The 15,372-nt window shown below is 37.7% G+C and overlaps 1 protein-coding gene across 8 annotated transcripts in view; it reads left to right on the top strand.

Annotated features, from left to right (window-relative positions):
* LOC117247024 (C-terminal-binding protein 2) overlaps window positions 1–14,408 on the top strand; it is a 151,171-nt gene extending 136,763 nt beyond the window's left edge. For 6 of the 8 annotated variants that reach the window (XM_033611097.2, XM_033611098.2, XM_033611095.2 and 3 more), the window contains 3 exons: window positions 2,670–2,797; window positions 10,296–10,413; window positions 12,573–14,408. In XM_033611097.2, the coding sequence (XP_033466988.1) occupies window positions 2,670–2,797; window positions 10,296–10,413; window positions 12,573–12,753 (427 nt within the window). In that variant the 3' untranslated portion in view covers window positions 12,754–14,408. Of the gene's footprint in view, window positions 1–2,669; window positions 2,798–10,295; window positions 10,414–10,789; window positions 10,865–12,572 lie in introns of all 8 variants that reach the window. The other 2 variants (XM_033611102.2, XM_033611096.2) reach the window with 1 other exon arrangement.
* Window positions 14,409–15,372: the final 964 nt, after the last annotated feature.

The following is a 15,372-nucleotide window of genomic DNA, read 5'->3' as shown; positions in this document are numbered from 1 at the left end:
GCATTTTAAGTCTTGTGTGTGATTTATCCTGGCTTCATGTGAGCAGAGGAAATCTCTGCTCATCACTAGGCTAATTTACGCAATGTAAAATGCCATAGGCTTGTGCTAATAACGTTAGCATGTTGTATTTCTTTGGAAAATGTGTTTAGTATAAGACAGTTGTTTTGTCAGTGAACCTTGTGAGCTGTAATGGAGGATGAATTTGAGTAGAGGAAAAGTCCGCTAGCTGCTAGGTTAATTTATAAATGTAAAATGCCATAGGCTTGTGCTAATAACGTTAGCATGTTGTATTTGTTTGGAAAACGTGTTTAGTATAAGACAGTTGTTTTGTCAGTGAACCTTGTGAGCTGTAATGGAGGATGAATTTGAGTAGAGGAAAAGTCCGCTATAGCTGCTAGGCTAATTTATAAATGTATAATGCCATAGGCTTCTGCTAATGACTTTAGCATGTTGTATTTGTGGGGAAAATGTGTCCAGATAAAGACAAGTGTTTGTCTATGAATGCTGCGAGTTATAGTGAAGCTGATTTGTGTACTTGTGTTTGAAATTGTCGTTCAATCAACTAAACTTTATAGCACTTCACAGAAACTCCGTCACCGACTAGTGTTTTGGAGGTGTAACTGCAGAGTGACACAGACACACCTGTCATAAATGCTCACAGTGGCGTAGGCTACGGCGTAGGCTCTGCAGAAGCTGACGCACAAGTATAAATCTGGCCTTAGTCAACTTTTATTTTTTCAATCTTTAAGCTAATCCAGTTAGGCTAGTTCATGTTTCAGAAATTAGAATCAAGTTGACAGCACCACTCACAATGACACAATGTGTCAACCCACCACTAACATTTTTGCCTTGTTTCATCAAGGAGAATGAAGCATAGATATCGTCATAGTTTTTTTTTTTTAATCAAGATCTATTTTTAGCTCGTCAGCATCTTGTTTTCATCATGAAAAAAGGTTGCTGACGAGAAATTTTCATCATAGTTTTGGTCAATGAAATTAACACTGTTTAAAATATGGCTACAATCAGCTCTACAAGCTTTACAGTGGTGAAACTTTCTCTGAAATTGGAGCCTAACTGAAAAAATACTATACACGTTCATCCTTTTACTTACCTCTCCCGCCTAAACATCACCCTTTATCTCTCATCCTGCTGTCCCGTCGACATAATGCAACTTTGAGCTACAATCTCCATTTCTATTTCTTCTCCTGCTCTCACCGGAGGGCAAACAACTTGACACACCTCCCAGTTTTCCACCTTTCTAAGAACCATGTTCACTATCTCAGGAGGTGACTGGTGTTGATGTGTTGTTCATGCATCAGGAGCAGTCAGGGAGTTTGGAGGCTGCTTGTTTCTGGCCGGCTGCTCAGCTGACTGGCTGCTCAAGAAGACTGAAACCCAGCCCGATGAAGCTGGAACTCATGCTCCGCTGACCCAATATGTCAACAGGGGAGGGTTTCCTAACTTTGGCCCTCCATCCCACGCGACACGACACTGATTCAGGGCATCACTGAGGCGTTACACACCATACACAACCAGGCGAAGTGTTACAAGGATAGAGGAAGAGGTGGAGAGGGAGCTGATCTGTTTTTCAGTGCCACACGAGTGGACAGAAACGAGGGAAAGGAAGTTTTGAAAAAGATTCTCCTGTTGGCCATGTTTCCAGAAAATTGTCATGCAAATTGAACAGAAACATTTCATGTTCTTTGAGGAAACACTGAATGGTAATTAGTTACAATATGAAATGAGTTGATGCACATGAACACTCCCTCTGATTGTCCTAATAATGAATAACGTCTGCCATATTTGATACTGTCACTCAACGCAAAAACAAAAAAATGCCCATGGCAGTATTTTAATGCACAAACTTGCAATGGCTATGCAAAAAAATATTGCAATAGCAGGTGTGATGGGGCTCAGTGGAGAGATAATATCTACATCTCAGAATATCCAGTGTCACTGTTCAGCTGTTGGGTGTAAAATGAAACAATTGTTGGTTTGTCCATGCTAAGCCGCTGTCATTTATTTGACAAAAGCACTCTATTTGCCTCTTGCCATTTCTAAACATGATGTTTTTATGACAATTTTTCCATTACGTGAGCATTAATCCAATATCCTTTATATTACCAGGTAAAAACTCATTGAGATTTAAAACCTCTTTTCCAAGAGTGGCCTGGCCAAGACGGCAGCACAATTAAAAGCTTAACAACCCCTTCCAGACATGTTATAAGACATAAAAATACAAATGTTTTGATTAAAAATTTGTGTCAGACATGTTGCTTCCACAAAAAGCGCTTTAAAATTTTTGAAATTACATCTTCTCCTTCCACGTTAAAAACAAAATTTAGAAGCCAGGAATTCTTTGCTGTAAAGTCTATTCTCAGTGTGCTGGAGGGTTCAGGTTTCAGCACAGAGACACTTTCCCTCTCCAGCAGATGAATGTGAAAACAAACTTTTAAGTGTCAAACTCATTCATCATTCTGTACTGTGAAGGCCAAACAACAATAAGCAAAACACATTTAATGGAGGGGGACTTTTTGTGACACCGGGAGAGAACATGCATTCATTTTGTTCATCATAATTCACAAAGAAAAAAAAAAGTCTTCTTACATAATACATTTTTTTCTTATTTGCCTTTTTCTTCCTTTATTTTTCTCCTCTGCGTGTTGTAGTTTTGCTCAGGGCCCTCTGAAAGACGCCCCAAACCTGATCTGCACACCACACACAGCCTGGTACAGTGAGCAGGCCTCTCTGGAGATGAGGGAGGCTGCAGCCACAGAGATCCGAAGAGCCATCACTGGTACGTTGTCACATAAACAGATTTCAAATCTATTCTTGTTACAGCTTCTATACAGGCATTTTGAAAAAACTTCAGTACCTTTTCAGACCTTTTGTACAGACCCTTTCCATACATTTAAAGACCTCCCTACCACCTTAGGTCATAACTGCTGACATTGGTAACACATTAAATTAACATTTATGATACATTGATTGTGAGATGGTAGATCTAAACACTCTAAGTTTGTGCTGGACAACTGTAATAATACAGCATCAATCAGATAGACATAGAAATATAATATGCCATAGAAATAACAATACAAAATGTCAAAGTATATTATGCTATAATAAGTCATAAAAAATGTTATAGTATAGTATGGCATGAAAATTTCATAAAAATATAAAAAGTGTCATCATATAGTGTGACGTAAAAATGGCATAAAAAACATCATAGTATAGTATGGCATGAAAAATCTGAAAAAGTGTCGTAGTATGGTGTGGTATGAAAATATCATAAAATGTGTCATAGTACAGTATGTCGTAAAGTATCATAAAATTTGTCATAGTATAGTATGGCTTAAAAATATCAACAAAAAGTGTCATAGCATTGTATTGCATAAAAAAATCATAAAAATGATCATAGTATACTATGGTGTAAAAATATCATTAAAATGTTATAGTTTAGTATGGCTTACAAACATCATAAAAAGTGTCATAGAATACTATGATGTGAAAATATAAAAAAAAATGTCATAGTTTAGTATGGCTTAAAGGTATAAAAAATGTCATAGTATAGTATGGCTTAAAAATATCATGAAAAGTATCACAGTATAGTATCCTGTCAAAATATCATGGAAAGGGTCATAGTATTGTGTTGCATAAAAATGTAATTAAAAAAGGTCATAGTATGGTATGGCGATGAATTGTCACAGTAAAGTATGGCTTAAAAATATCAAAAAACGTTATAGTATAGTATGGCATAAAAATATCATAAAAAGTGTCTTAGTATAGTATGGTGTAAAAATGTAAAGAAAAACGTCAACATATCATGTCGTCCAAAAATCATGAAAAAAAGTCATAATATACTATGTCGTCTAAAATCATGAAAAAAACGTCATAGTATAGCATGTCGTCCAAAATCATGAAAAAATGTCATAGTATAGTATGTGGTCCAAAATCAGGAAAAAGAGTCATAGTATAGTATGTTGTCCAAAACCATAAAAAAAAAACAGTCATAGTATAGTGTGTCGTCCAAAATCATGAAAAAACATCGTAGTAAAGCATGTCGTCCAAATTCTTAAAAAAAACCATCATAGTACAGTATGTGGTGCAAAACCATGAAAAAAAGTCATAGTATAGCATGTCGTCCCAAATCATGAAAAAAAGTAATAGTAAAGCATGTTGTTCAAAACCATGAAAAAACGTCATAGTATAGTATGTCGTTCAAATCCATGAAAAAAAGTCATAGTACAGCATGTCGTCCAAAACCATGAAAAAACGTCATAGTATAGTATGTCGTCCAAAACCACGAAAAGACGTCATAGTACAGTATGTCGTCCAAAATCATGAAAAAAACTAATAGTAAAGCATGTCGTTCAAATCCATGAAAAAACGTCATAGTATAGTATGTGGTGCAAAACCATGAAAAAAAGTCATAGTATAGTATGTCGTCCAAAATCATGAAAAAACGTCATAGTACAGTATGTCGTCTGAAATCATGAAAAAACGTAATAGTAATGCATGTCGTTAAAATCCATGAAAAAAAGTCATAGTACAGCATGTCGTCCAAAACTATGAAAAAAGTCATAGTACAGCATGTCGTCCAAAACCATGAAAAAACGTCATAGTACAGTATGTCGTCCAAAATCATGAAAAAAACTAATAGTAAAGCATGTCGTTCAAATCCATGAAAAAACGTCATAGTATAGTATGTCGTCCCAAATCATAAAAAAAGTCATAGTATAGTAGGTCGTCCAAAATCATGAAAAAAGTCATAGTATAGTATGTCGTCCAAAAACATGACAAAAAGTCATAGTATAGTATGTTCTCCCAAATCATGAAAAAAAGTAATAGTAAAGCATGTTGTTCAAAATCATGAAAAAACGTCATAGTATAGTATGTCGTCCGAAACCATAAAAAAAGACATAGTATAGTATGTGGTCCAAAATCATGAAAAACGTCATAGTATAGTACAAAACCCAAAACCAGTGAAGTTGGCACGTTATGTAAATCGTAGATAAAAACAGAATACAATGATTTGCAAATCCTTTTCAACTTATATTCAATTGAATACACTGCAAAGACAAGATGTTTAATGTTCAAACTGAGAAACTTTATTTTTTTTTTGCAAATAATCATTAACTTAGAATTTAAAGGCAGCAACACATTGCAAAAAAGTTTGCACAGGGGCCTTTTTACCACTGTGTTACATCGCCTTTCCTTTTAACGACACTCAGTAAACGTTTGGGAACTGAGGAGACCAATTTTTGAAGCTTTTCAGGTGGAACTCTTTCCCATTCTTGCTTGATGTACAGCTTAAGTTGTTCAACAGTCCGGGGTCTCCGTTGTCGTATTTTACGCTTCATAATGCACCACACATTTTCAATGGGAGACAGGTCTGGACTACAGGCTGGCCAGTCTAGTACCCGCACTCTTTTACTATGGAGCCATGCTGTTGTAACACGTGCAGAATGTGGCTTGGCATTGTCTTGCTGAAATAAGCAGGGGCGTCCATGAAAAAGACGTTGCTTGGATGGCAACATATGTTGCTCCAAAACCTGTATGTACCTTTCAGCATTAATGGTGCCTTCACATATGTGTAAGTTGCCCATGCCTTGGGCACTAATACACCCCCATACCATCACAGATGCTGGCTTTTGAACTTTGCGCCTATAACAGTCCGGATGGTTCTTTTCCTCTTTGGTCCGGAGGACACGACGTCCACAGTTTCCAAAAACAATTTGAAATGTGGACTCGTCAGACCACAGAACACTTTTCCACTTTGCATCAGTCCATCTTAGATGAGCTCGGGCCCAGCGAAGCCGGCGGCGTTTCTGGGTGCTGTTGATGAATGGCTTTCGCTTTGCATTGTAGAGTTTTAACTTGCACTTGCAGATGTAGCGACAAACTGTAGTTACTGACAGTGGTTTTCTGAAGTGTTCCTGAGCCCATGTGGTGATGTCCTTTACACACTGATGTCGGTTTTTGATGCAGTACCGCCTGAGGGATCGAAGGTCACGGGCATTCAATGTTGGTTTTCAGCCTTGTCGCTTACGTGCAGTGATTTCTCCAGATTCTCTGAACCTTTTGACGATATTACGGACCGTAGATGATGAAATCCCTAAATTTCTTGCAATAGCTCGTTGAGGAATGTTGTTCTTAAACTGTTCGACAATCAGCTCACGCATTTGTTCACTAAGTGGTGACCCTCGCCCCATCCTTGTTTGTGAATGACTGAGCATTTCAGGGAAGCTGCTTTTATACCCAATCATGGCACCCACCTGTTCCCAATTAGCCCGTTCACCTGTGGGATGTTCCAAATAAGTGTTTGATGAGCATTCCTCAACTTTCTCAGTCTTTTTTGCCACTTGTGCCAGCTTTTTTGAAACATGTTGCAGGCATCAAATTCCAAATGAGCTAATATTTGCAAAAAATTACAAAGTTTACCTGTTCGAACATTAAGTAACTTGTCTTTACAGTGTATTCAATTGAATATAGGTTGAAAAGGATTTGCAAATCATTGTATTCTGTTTTTATTTACGGTTTACACAACGTGCCAACTTCACTGGTTTTGGGTTTTGTATATCAGTCAAATCCATGAAAAAAAGTCATAGTACAGCATGTCGTCCAAAACCATGAAAAAACAGTCATAGTATAGTGTGTCGTCCAAAATCTTGAAAAAACATCGTAGTAAAGCATGTCGTCCAAATTCTTAAAAAAAACCATCATAGTACAGTATGTGGTGCAAAACCATGAAAAAAAGTCATAGTATAGCATGTCGTCCCAAATCATGAAAAAAAGTAATAGTAAAGCATGTTGTTCAAAACCATGAAAAAACGTCATAGTATAGTATGTCGTTCAAATCCATGAAAAAAAGTCATAGTACAGCATGTCGTCCAAAACCATGAAAAAACGTCATAGTATAGTATGTCGTCCAAAATCATGAAAAAACGTCATAGTATAGTATGTCGTCCAAAATCATGAAAAAACGTCATAGTACAGTATGTCGTCTGAAATCATGAAAAAACGTAATAGTAATGCATGTCGTTAAAATCCATGAAAAAAAGTCATAGTACAGCATGTCGTCCAAAACTATGAAAAAAGTCATAGTACAGCATGTCGTCCAAAACCATGAAAAAACGTCATAGTACAGTATGTCGTCCAAAATCATGAAAAAAACTAATAGTAAAGCATGTCGTTCAAATCCATGAAAAAAAGTCATAGTATAGTATGTCGTCCCAAATCATAAAAAAAAGTCATAGTATAGTAGGTCGTCCAAAATCATGAAAAAAAGTCATAGTATAGTATGTCGTCCAAAAACATGACAAAAAGTCATAGTATAGTATGTTCTCCCAAATCATGAAAAAAAGTAATAGTAAAGCATGTTGTTCAAAATCATGAAAAAACGTCATAATATAGTATGTCGTCCAAAATCATGAAAAAACGTCATAATATAGTATGTCGTCTGAAATCATGAAAAAACGTCATAGTATAGTATGTCGTCCAAAATCATGAAAAAACGTCATAGTACAGTATGTCATCTGAAATCATGAAAAAAAAAAGTCATGGTATAGCATGTCGTTCAAAATCATGAAAAGACGTTATAGTATAGTATGTCGTTCAAATCCATCAAAAAAAGCCATAGTACAGCATGTCGTCCAAAACCATGAAAAAACGTCATAGTATAGTATGTCGTCTGAAATCATGAAAAAACGTCATAGTACAGTATGTCGTCCCAAACTATGAAAAAAAGTCATCGTACAGCATGTCGTCCAAAACCATGAAAAAACGTCATAGTACAGTATGTTGTCCAAAATCATGAAAAAACTAATAGTAAAGCATGTCGTCCAAAACCATGAAAAAACATCATAGTATAGTATGTCGTCCAAAACCATGAAAAAACGTCATAGTACAGTATGTCATCCACACTCATGAAAAAACGTCATAGTACAGTATGTGGTCCAAAATCATGACAAAAAGTAATAGTAAAGCATGTTGTTCAAATCCATGAAAAAACGTCATAGTATAGTATGTCGTCCAAAACCATGAAAAAAAGACATAGTGTAGTATGTCGTCTGAAATCATGAAAAAACATCATAGTATAGTATGTCGTCCAAAATCATGAAAAAACGTCACAGTATAGCATGTTGTCCAAAATCATTAAAAAAGTCATACTATAGTATGTCGTCCACAACCATGACAAAAAGTCATAGTATAGTATGTCGTCCAAAATCATGAAAAAACGTCATAGTACAGTATGTCGTCCAAAATCATGAAAAAACGTCATAGTACAGTATGTCGTCCCAAATCATGAAAAAAACGTCATAGTATAGTATGTCGTCCAAAATCATGAAAAAAACGAATAGGTTCAAATCCATGAAAAAACGTCATAGTATAGTATGTGGTGCAAAAATCATAAAAAAAGTCATAGTATAGTATGTCGTCCAAAACCATGAAAAAAAGGTCATGAAAACAATTCAATCATAATAAATGTTATAATATAGAATGCCATAAAAGTATCATTAAAAAAGGTCATGATATAGCATGCCATAACAAATGTTATAAAAATGTCATACTATTGTTACAACATGGCTCTTAGGCTGCAACAAGAATGAGAGATGAGACGAGTGTGCAAATAGTTAAAAGGGTATTTATTCACAAAATAACGATAAATAACTGAATAAACATGAAGGTCAGTTATCAGTCATGTCTGCGTGTATGGGTGTGTGGAAATGTCTGTGGACAAAGCAAAAGAACAGCAGCTGTGTCGTGAGGGAAGAGGAGCCTCTGATGGAAGGTGGTGAGCTTTACATGATAAAGCACACATGACCAGGTGTGGCTCATGATGTCAACGTCGACCCTTTGCCTTAACCTGCATCCTGTAACAGAAAAGAAAAGCCAGGGAAACAGGCACACCTAGTGGAGTGGAGGGGTCTAACAGTATGGGATGACATTGAAATATAAAAAGCATCATAGTATAGTATGGCTTAAAAATATCACAAAAAATGTCATACGGTATAAAATATCATAAAACTTTTCGCAGTATAGTATGTCGTCCAAAACCATGAAAAAAAGTCATAGTATTCTATGGAATAAAAATTTAAAAAGGGTCATAGTATAGTATGGTGTAAAAAATCTAAAAAGTGTCATAGTATAGTATGGAATAAAAATACCAAAAGGGTCATAGTATTCTATGGAATAAAAATTTAAAAAGGGTCATAGTATAGTATGGTGTAAAAAATCTAAAAAGTGTCATAGTATAGTATGGAATAAAAATACCAAAAGGGTCATAGTATTCTATGGAATAAAAAACTAAAAAGGGTCATAGTATAGTATGGAATAAAAATACCAAAAGGGTCATAGTATTCTATGGAATAAAAAACTAAAAAGGGTCATAGTATAGTATGGAATAAAAATACCAAAAGGGTCATAGTATTCTATGGAATAAAAATCTAAAAAGGGTCATAGTATAGTATGGAATAAAAATACCAAAAGGGTCATAGTATTCTATGGAATAAAAATCTAAAAAGGGTCATAGTATAGTATGGCATAAAAATACCAAAAGGGTCATAGTATTCTATGGAATAAAAAACTAAAAAGGGTCATAGTATAGTATGGCATAAAAATATCATATAAAGTGCCATAGCATAGTATGGAATAAAAATATCCTAAAAAGTTCCAGAGTCTAGTATAGCGTAAAAATGTCATAAAAAACAAACATCATAGCGTAAAAATATAAAAAATGTCAGTGAAGTATGGCATAAAAAACGGATAAAAAAAATGTCATAAAAGACTGACCAAAACAAGACATCTACTCCCTCTGTACCTTCCATGATTAGGCTCACAACCCCCACCACCCCATACCATCCCACACCCACACATATACACACATCTATAAGGTAACACACACACACACACACATGCACGCACTCCTCAGCTGACTATATGACCTGTTGCACGTCTTTCTTTCCCAGATGTCACATTTCCACTTCAATAGGCCCTGGGCATCCTTTATTAAATCTGGACCTCTTAATAGATCATCATTAGCTCCCCGATGCAGAACAGAGCAGAGTGGAGCTCAGGGGCTGGCCTGCCAGATAACATCCAGATTGTTGAATGATCTTAATTTGCATTTGTGTATCCATGCCTGATATGTTTGTCAGTCTGAACTCATTAACACTTTGTGTCGTCTGGTCGCTCAGCTCCTGTACAAAGTTACGGCCTGTTAGAGACTGTGATGTATGCCGGTGTGCTTCACTGCTTTTAATTGTGTGTGTGTGTGTGTTTGGCTCACATGACAGGCCGTATCCCTGACAGCCTAAGAAACTGCGTCAACAAGGAGTTCTTCGTCACCACAGCACCATGGGCAGTTATGGATCAGCCAGGCGTTCACCCTGAGCTCAACGGTGCTGCTTACAGGTAGGGACTGAGCATGCAGATGGCTAGCAAATGTCCTCCTTCCCATTTCAGAAAAAAAAGCTGCCCTGCATTTTTATGATTGTTTTAATATGACAGTAAAAGTCAATGTTAATATGGTTTTGCAGTATTGTGTACCCCTGTGGGTGCCTTTTCTCTTGCTCTATTGATAAAGAAATCCTAAAACATGCCATGCCATTAATCCCTTTCCCCCCTATGTTCACTGTTTTAAACTAGTCATGTGTTATAGTATAACTCACTACTCTGCTATCGATCCTAGTGCCACTGTCCTCTGTAGTAGTAGAAAGGTAATTCCCTGCCCACCTGAGGGCTCTTTGTGATCTCAGCATGTCCGCCTTCATGTGCTTCTTTCACGCAGCCAAGTGAACCAAACTCTCCCGGCCGTAACAACCGGTGTCCCCCAAGACAAAATTATTGCCTAGATCAGGAGCAGGTAAATACAACCATCCGGGCCAACAGCTTCTCGTCTGGAGGTCCCGGATAAGACCCTCTCACCTGAACTCACGTGATGTGTGTCCCCTCTATAATCCTCCCCAGTACTCACCTGTTTGACTGAGCACAGAGTAGAGATGGATGGCAGTGAATGTGGGTTTTGAGTGTCCTCAGTAAGCATGACATGAAGCCATTCAGATGCAGTTTCATGGATGGTGTTATGCTTCGTGATTTCCTTCTTATGGGCTTGGATTGGGTTGGATTAAACGTCTCTTAACTGCATTGTACTTTTTCTTTCTCTCGGGTTGAATGTTACTGTACGGAGCTCCAAAAGCGGTCAAGGTGGATTTTTTTTTTTTTTTAACTGAACTACTTTTTGCATTCCCTTGCATTCAGTTGGTGTGTTCAGTCTAGTTATAATACACTGTGAGTTTAGTTTAGAGGGAATGCAAAATAAATAAAAAAAAAATCTTACCATGACCCCTTCAGGGGCTCCATATTACTGGGAATTTCCTCACTTCCTTTTGCCAGAATACTGTAGCATTATGGCTCTTTTCCACCAAATAATCCTAAGAACCAAAAAAGAATTTGTAAGTCATTAATCAAGAAAGAAAATTGTCACTTTTTTTTTAGCTCTAAAATCTAGTTATTTTTCTCTGGCTTGTTCTCTACTTTTTTAACCACAACATCACTTTTCTTGTGCTACTCTCGGATGCCTTTCGCAAGTATTTAAACCTTTGAACCCTGAGTAAATTAATGTGATTTGTGAACACATGGGGAAAAAAGCTATGAGCAACTAGGTAAGAAATGTCTCACAAATTGCAAAAAATAAAAATATTAAAAGATTATTTAAAATAAAAAAAAATATTTATTTAGTATTATTAAAAAAAATTATAATTATTCAAAAACTAGAATTTTCTTGTTTTAATTTTCCAGTTTTACTAATTTCTTGCTACTTTTTTGGGTCATTTTTTCTTTCGTTGCTCATTGCCATTTTCCCATGTTTCCAAAGGGTTAAGGGTCTTAAATTCAGTTTTATGAACATAAGGCCTTAAATGCCATGAAAAACTTTTAAATTTGAATTTCTATGAACATTTAATCAATTTAATTTATCCATATTTTAATTGATTTTTGTCAAAATAAGTCCCGCGTCTTTGTGTCTACATTTCTGATGTTACAAGTCTTTAAACCTACCACTGAACCTAGTGCGGTCTTATTTACTTTATACTTGCACTTATCTGTTGGCAGAAACTTAGCTCACTCTACCTCTGCATGGGACCACATATTTATACCTTATACCATAAGTTACCTGCAGACCCTGCAAAAGAAAAATAACTTGTCTAAAAGTCAGTCTTAGGTTAAAAAGTATCTTGAAAAAGGTCTTAGAAAGCATTAAATTGAAGTATCTAATACATGAATTCACCCTTTCTTGCCCTTTTTTAGACAAGTCTGGAACCCAGTAACATATCTTCAGTCAGCTTTATTTAGTACTTAAGTACTCAACCCCAGTAACTCCTAAACAATCAGAAAATAAAGCAGCAAGGACGGCTGTAAATGCAGCTCCTGTGGTGGAAAGGAGCCAGTAGTATCGGAGAATCCTGTCTTTCACGGTGTTGGGAATGTGGGCTAGTCAACCTGTGAGCGCACTACACCCACTCTGAGAGTCGCACCGTCTGTAACACTAATCTCTCACCTTCTGTTTTCCCCAGATACCCGCCAGGTGTAGTTGGAGTGGCTCCGGGCGGCATCCCGGGGGCGTTAGAGGGCATGGTGCCAGGTGGGGTGCCCATCGCCCACACCCTGCCCTCTGGTACACACCCCTCCCAGGCACCGTCGCCCAACCAGCCCTCCAAACACGGCGAGACCAGAGAGCACCTCACCGAGCAATAGCAGCAGAAGGGATCCAGAAATGGCAACATCTCATCCGGCCTGTCGACACTCAGAAGCAACCAATCACAAAGCAACCAACCAACTGGGACCAAGAGACAGTGAAACAACACAAGCGGCTGCCTGTTAAACCAGTCAGCATCTGGGAACAAAGGAAGTGTTCCGGGGAATTTGTACTTTTAACGTTTTAGTTTTTACTCTGTCTCTTTGGGTTCAGTACCGACTTTACTCTTTGATGATGATGATGGGTTTTTTTGTTTTTGTTTTGTTTTTTCTTCAGGACATGCCTATGATTGTGGACACAGAGTCCAGTGTTTTTAGCGCTCCGGGATTACCCGATGAGACTCTGTCTTGCCCCCCTACACCTCAGAGCTCATGGGAAATGTAGGCCCACATCTCAACACACCAATGGGCGAACAAGAAAAACTTTGGCATCATGTGCTACTGGACCTTACCCCCCCTCGATCCCGCCCCTCCTGACTCCCTCCTGATCCTCCCCTCCTCCCAGCTCCCACCCTCCTTATGTAACTAATGTGTGTTGTTTAGGCCCCTCATTATGCCTCAGAAGAGAATTATTATTTTTTTCTTTCAATCTTCAGTGTGAATGACTAAAAATGGATTATTGACTATATATATTTATCATTCGTCAAACAAAAGGAAAAGATTGCTCATCAGTTATAGTAATCTAGAGTGGGTTTTAACCCTTTCCTGGCAATAATACATTACAATTGCAGTTGCAGGATTTCACCACTTGAGGGCCCTTCTACACAGTGTGGGGGATTTCTCCTGCACCTGAGACCACTGAGACCGTAAGTTGCTCTGATATATTTAGTGTAATTATTTTCTAAGCAGTAAACACTAAAAACATTCACTTTACATTTGACTGTAGCTGAATTCTGAGGTAAAAGGATCCAGAGGGAGCTGCCAGCTAAGTATTTAACTTTTCTCTTTAGTTGTTAAGAGTTGGTGATGTGTCAGTGTGACTGTCAGCTGTGACGATGGGTTTCTTTTTTTAAATCATAAGAAAACAAAAAACAAAAAAAGTTTGGTGTGACTGCATCTGATTCTTCTCTGGACATTTGTGATGACAGCCGACAGACAACCGATCTCATCTTCTTCGAGCACATTTCACACTAAAGACAGGAAAGGGTTAAAGCAAACTTAATTTCTTAATGACTCAGGAAAACACTTTTTTGCAGATATTGTTTATTCCCAGAATTTTGTCTTTGAGGAAAAAAAAAAAAAAAAGATGAGACTAATCTGGTTAGTCTGGATATTTTCTCTCCTCCCTCATCCTCTCCATTGTGGTATTTTTATATACAAGGCGCATCCCACGTTTTTGGTGTTAAAGAGTTTTGAAGAGTCCTGTTAGATTTGTATTGCCTAGTTAAATGTTCCTATAACCATAGTCCTATGTGATCCGCCCCCTCTCTCTCTCCTTCTTATATTTTCTTTGTTCTATTGAAGGCCAGGTTCTTTGGGGCATCCTGTACTCTGTAAGAGCAATAGCAGAAACTCCTACTTAGTGTCCCAACAATAGCAGAAGAGGCAGCCAGCAGTATGTTTTTGTTTTTAGTGTGAGTATTTGTATTTGTTTCTTGTACAAGGTGAACATTTAGCATTCAGTGCAGTTCAAATAAAAGATACGATTCTGAGAACCAGCTGTCTGTACCAGCTTGATTTTTAATCCTGTGCTCTATTGTACTAGCAGCCGCTAGAAAGCTAGTTGGTATCTTTTATTTTAAAAACTGTTAAATCATTTTTCGCTGAAACTGTCACTATAACCACACAGCAGTGCATGAGACTGATAATCAGTGATAAAATCATACACCTCTGTCTCCTCGTAGTGCATCTGATGGCATTTATCCACCACACTGGAATGAAAACAACCAATCAGAGCCGAAGAGTCTTTAGCGCACTCATGTCAATCACTGCTCGTTAACTGCAGTCCAACTGCCAAACAAGGCACCACTGATCAAATATGTCTATTTCTCGCCTCAAATGTTTTCAGACACATATTTTAGTGTACTGTTTAGTTGTAAAATGACAATGCTTGTGACCTGCCGCCATGTTGACAACAGTTGTGCTGAAACAAAGCAGTGCCCACCTGCCAGAGTAAACCTTCCGTTTACAGCTAAACAGTACACTAATATATGTTTATGAAAACATTTGAGACGAGAAATAGGCCATGCAGTGACAGACTCTTGATTCATATTTGATCAGCGCTGCCTTGTTTGACCGCAGTTCACAATCAATGATTGACTGCTGGGATTGATTGTTCTCCTTCAGCTACAATGGATTCCAGCAATTACTATTAGAAGAGGATGAGGAGGAACCAGAGATTTTTTTTCACCAACTGTCTCATGTACTACTGCTAGTATTCACCCATTTTACGCAACCACTTATCCTGTTTGGAGTCACTATCCCAGCTGACACTGGGCGCGAGTTGGGGTACACCCTGGACAGGTCACCAGACTATTTGTTACATGCACCTATGGACAATTTAGAGTCACCACTCAACCTGCATGTCTTTGGATTGTGGGAGGAAGCTGGAGTACCCAGAGAAAACCCACGATGACAGGGGAAGAACATGCAAACTCTGCAAAGAAGGGCTCCCCCACC

This window comes from Epinephelus lanceolatus, chromosome 21 (assembly GCF_041903045.1).
Source record: "Epinephelus lanceolatus isolate andai-2023 chromosome 21, ASM4190304v1, whole genome shotgun sequence".
NCBI classification, from domain to species: domain Eukaryota; kingdom Metazoa; phylum Chordata; class Actinopteri; order Perciformes; family Serranidae; genus Epinephelus; species Epinephelus lanceolatus.
Note: the sequence above shows the minus strand (reverse complement) of the source record. Positions and strands in the feature narration are given on the sequence as shown.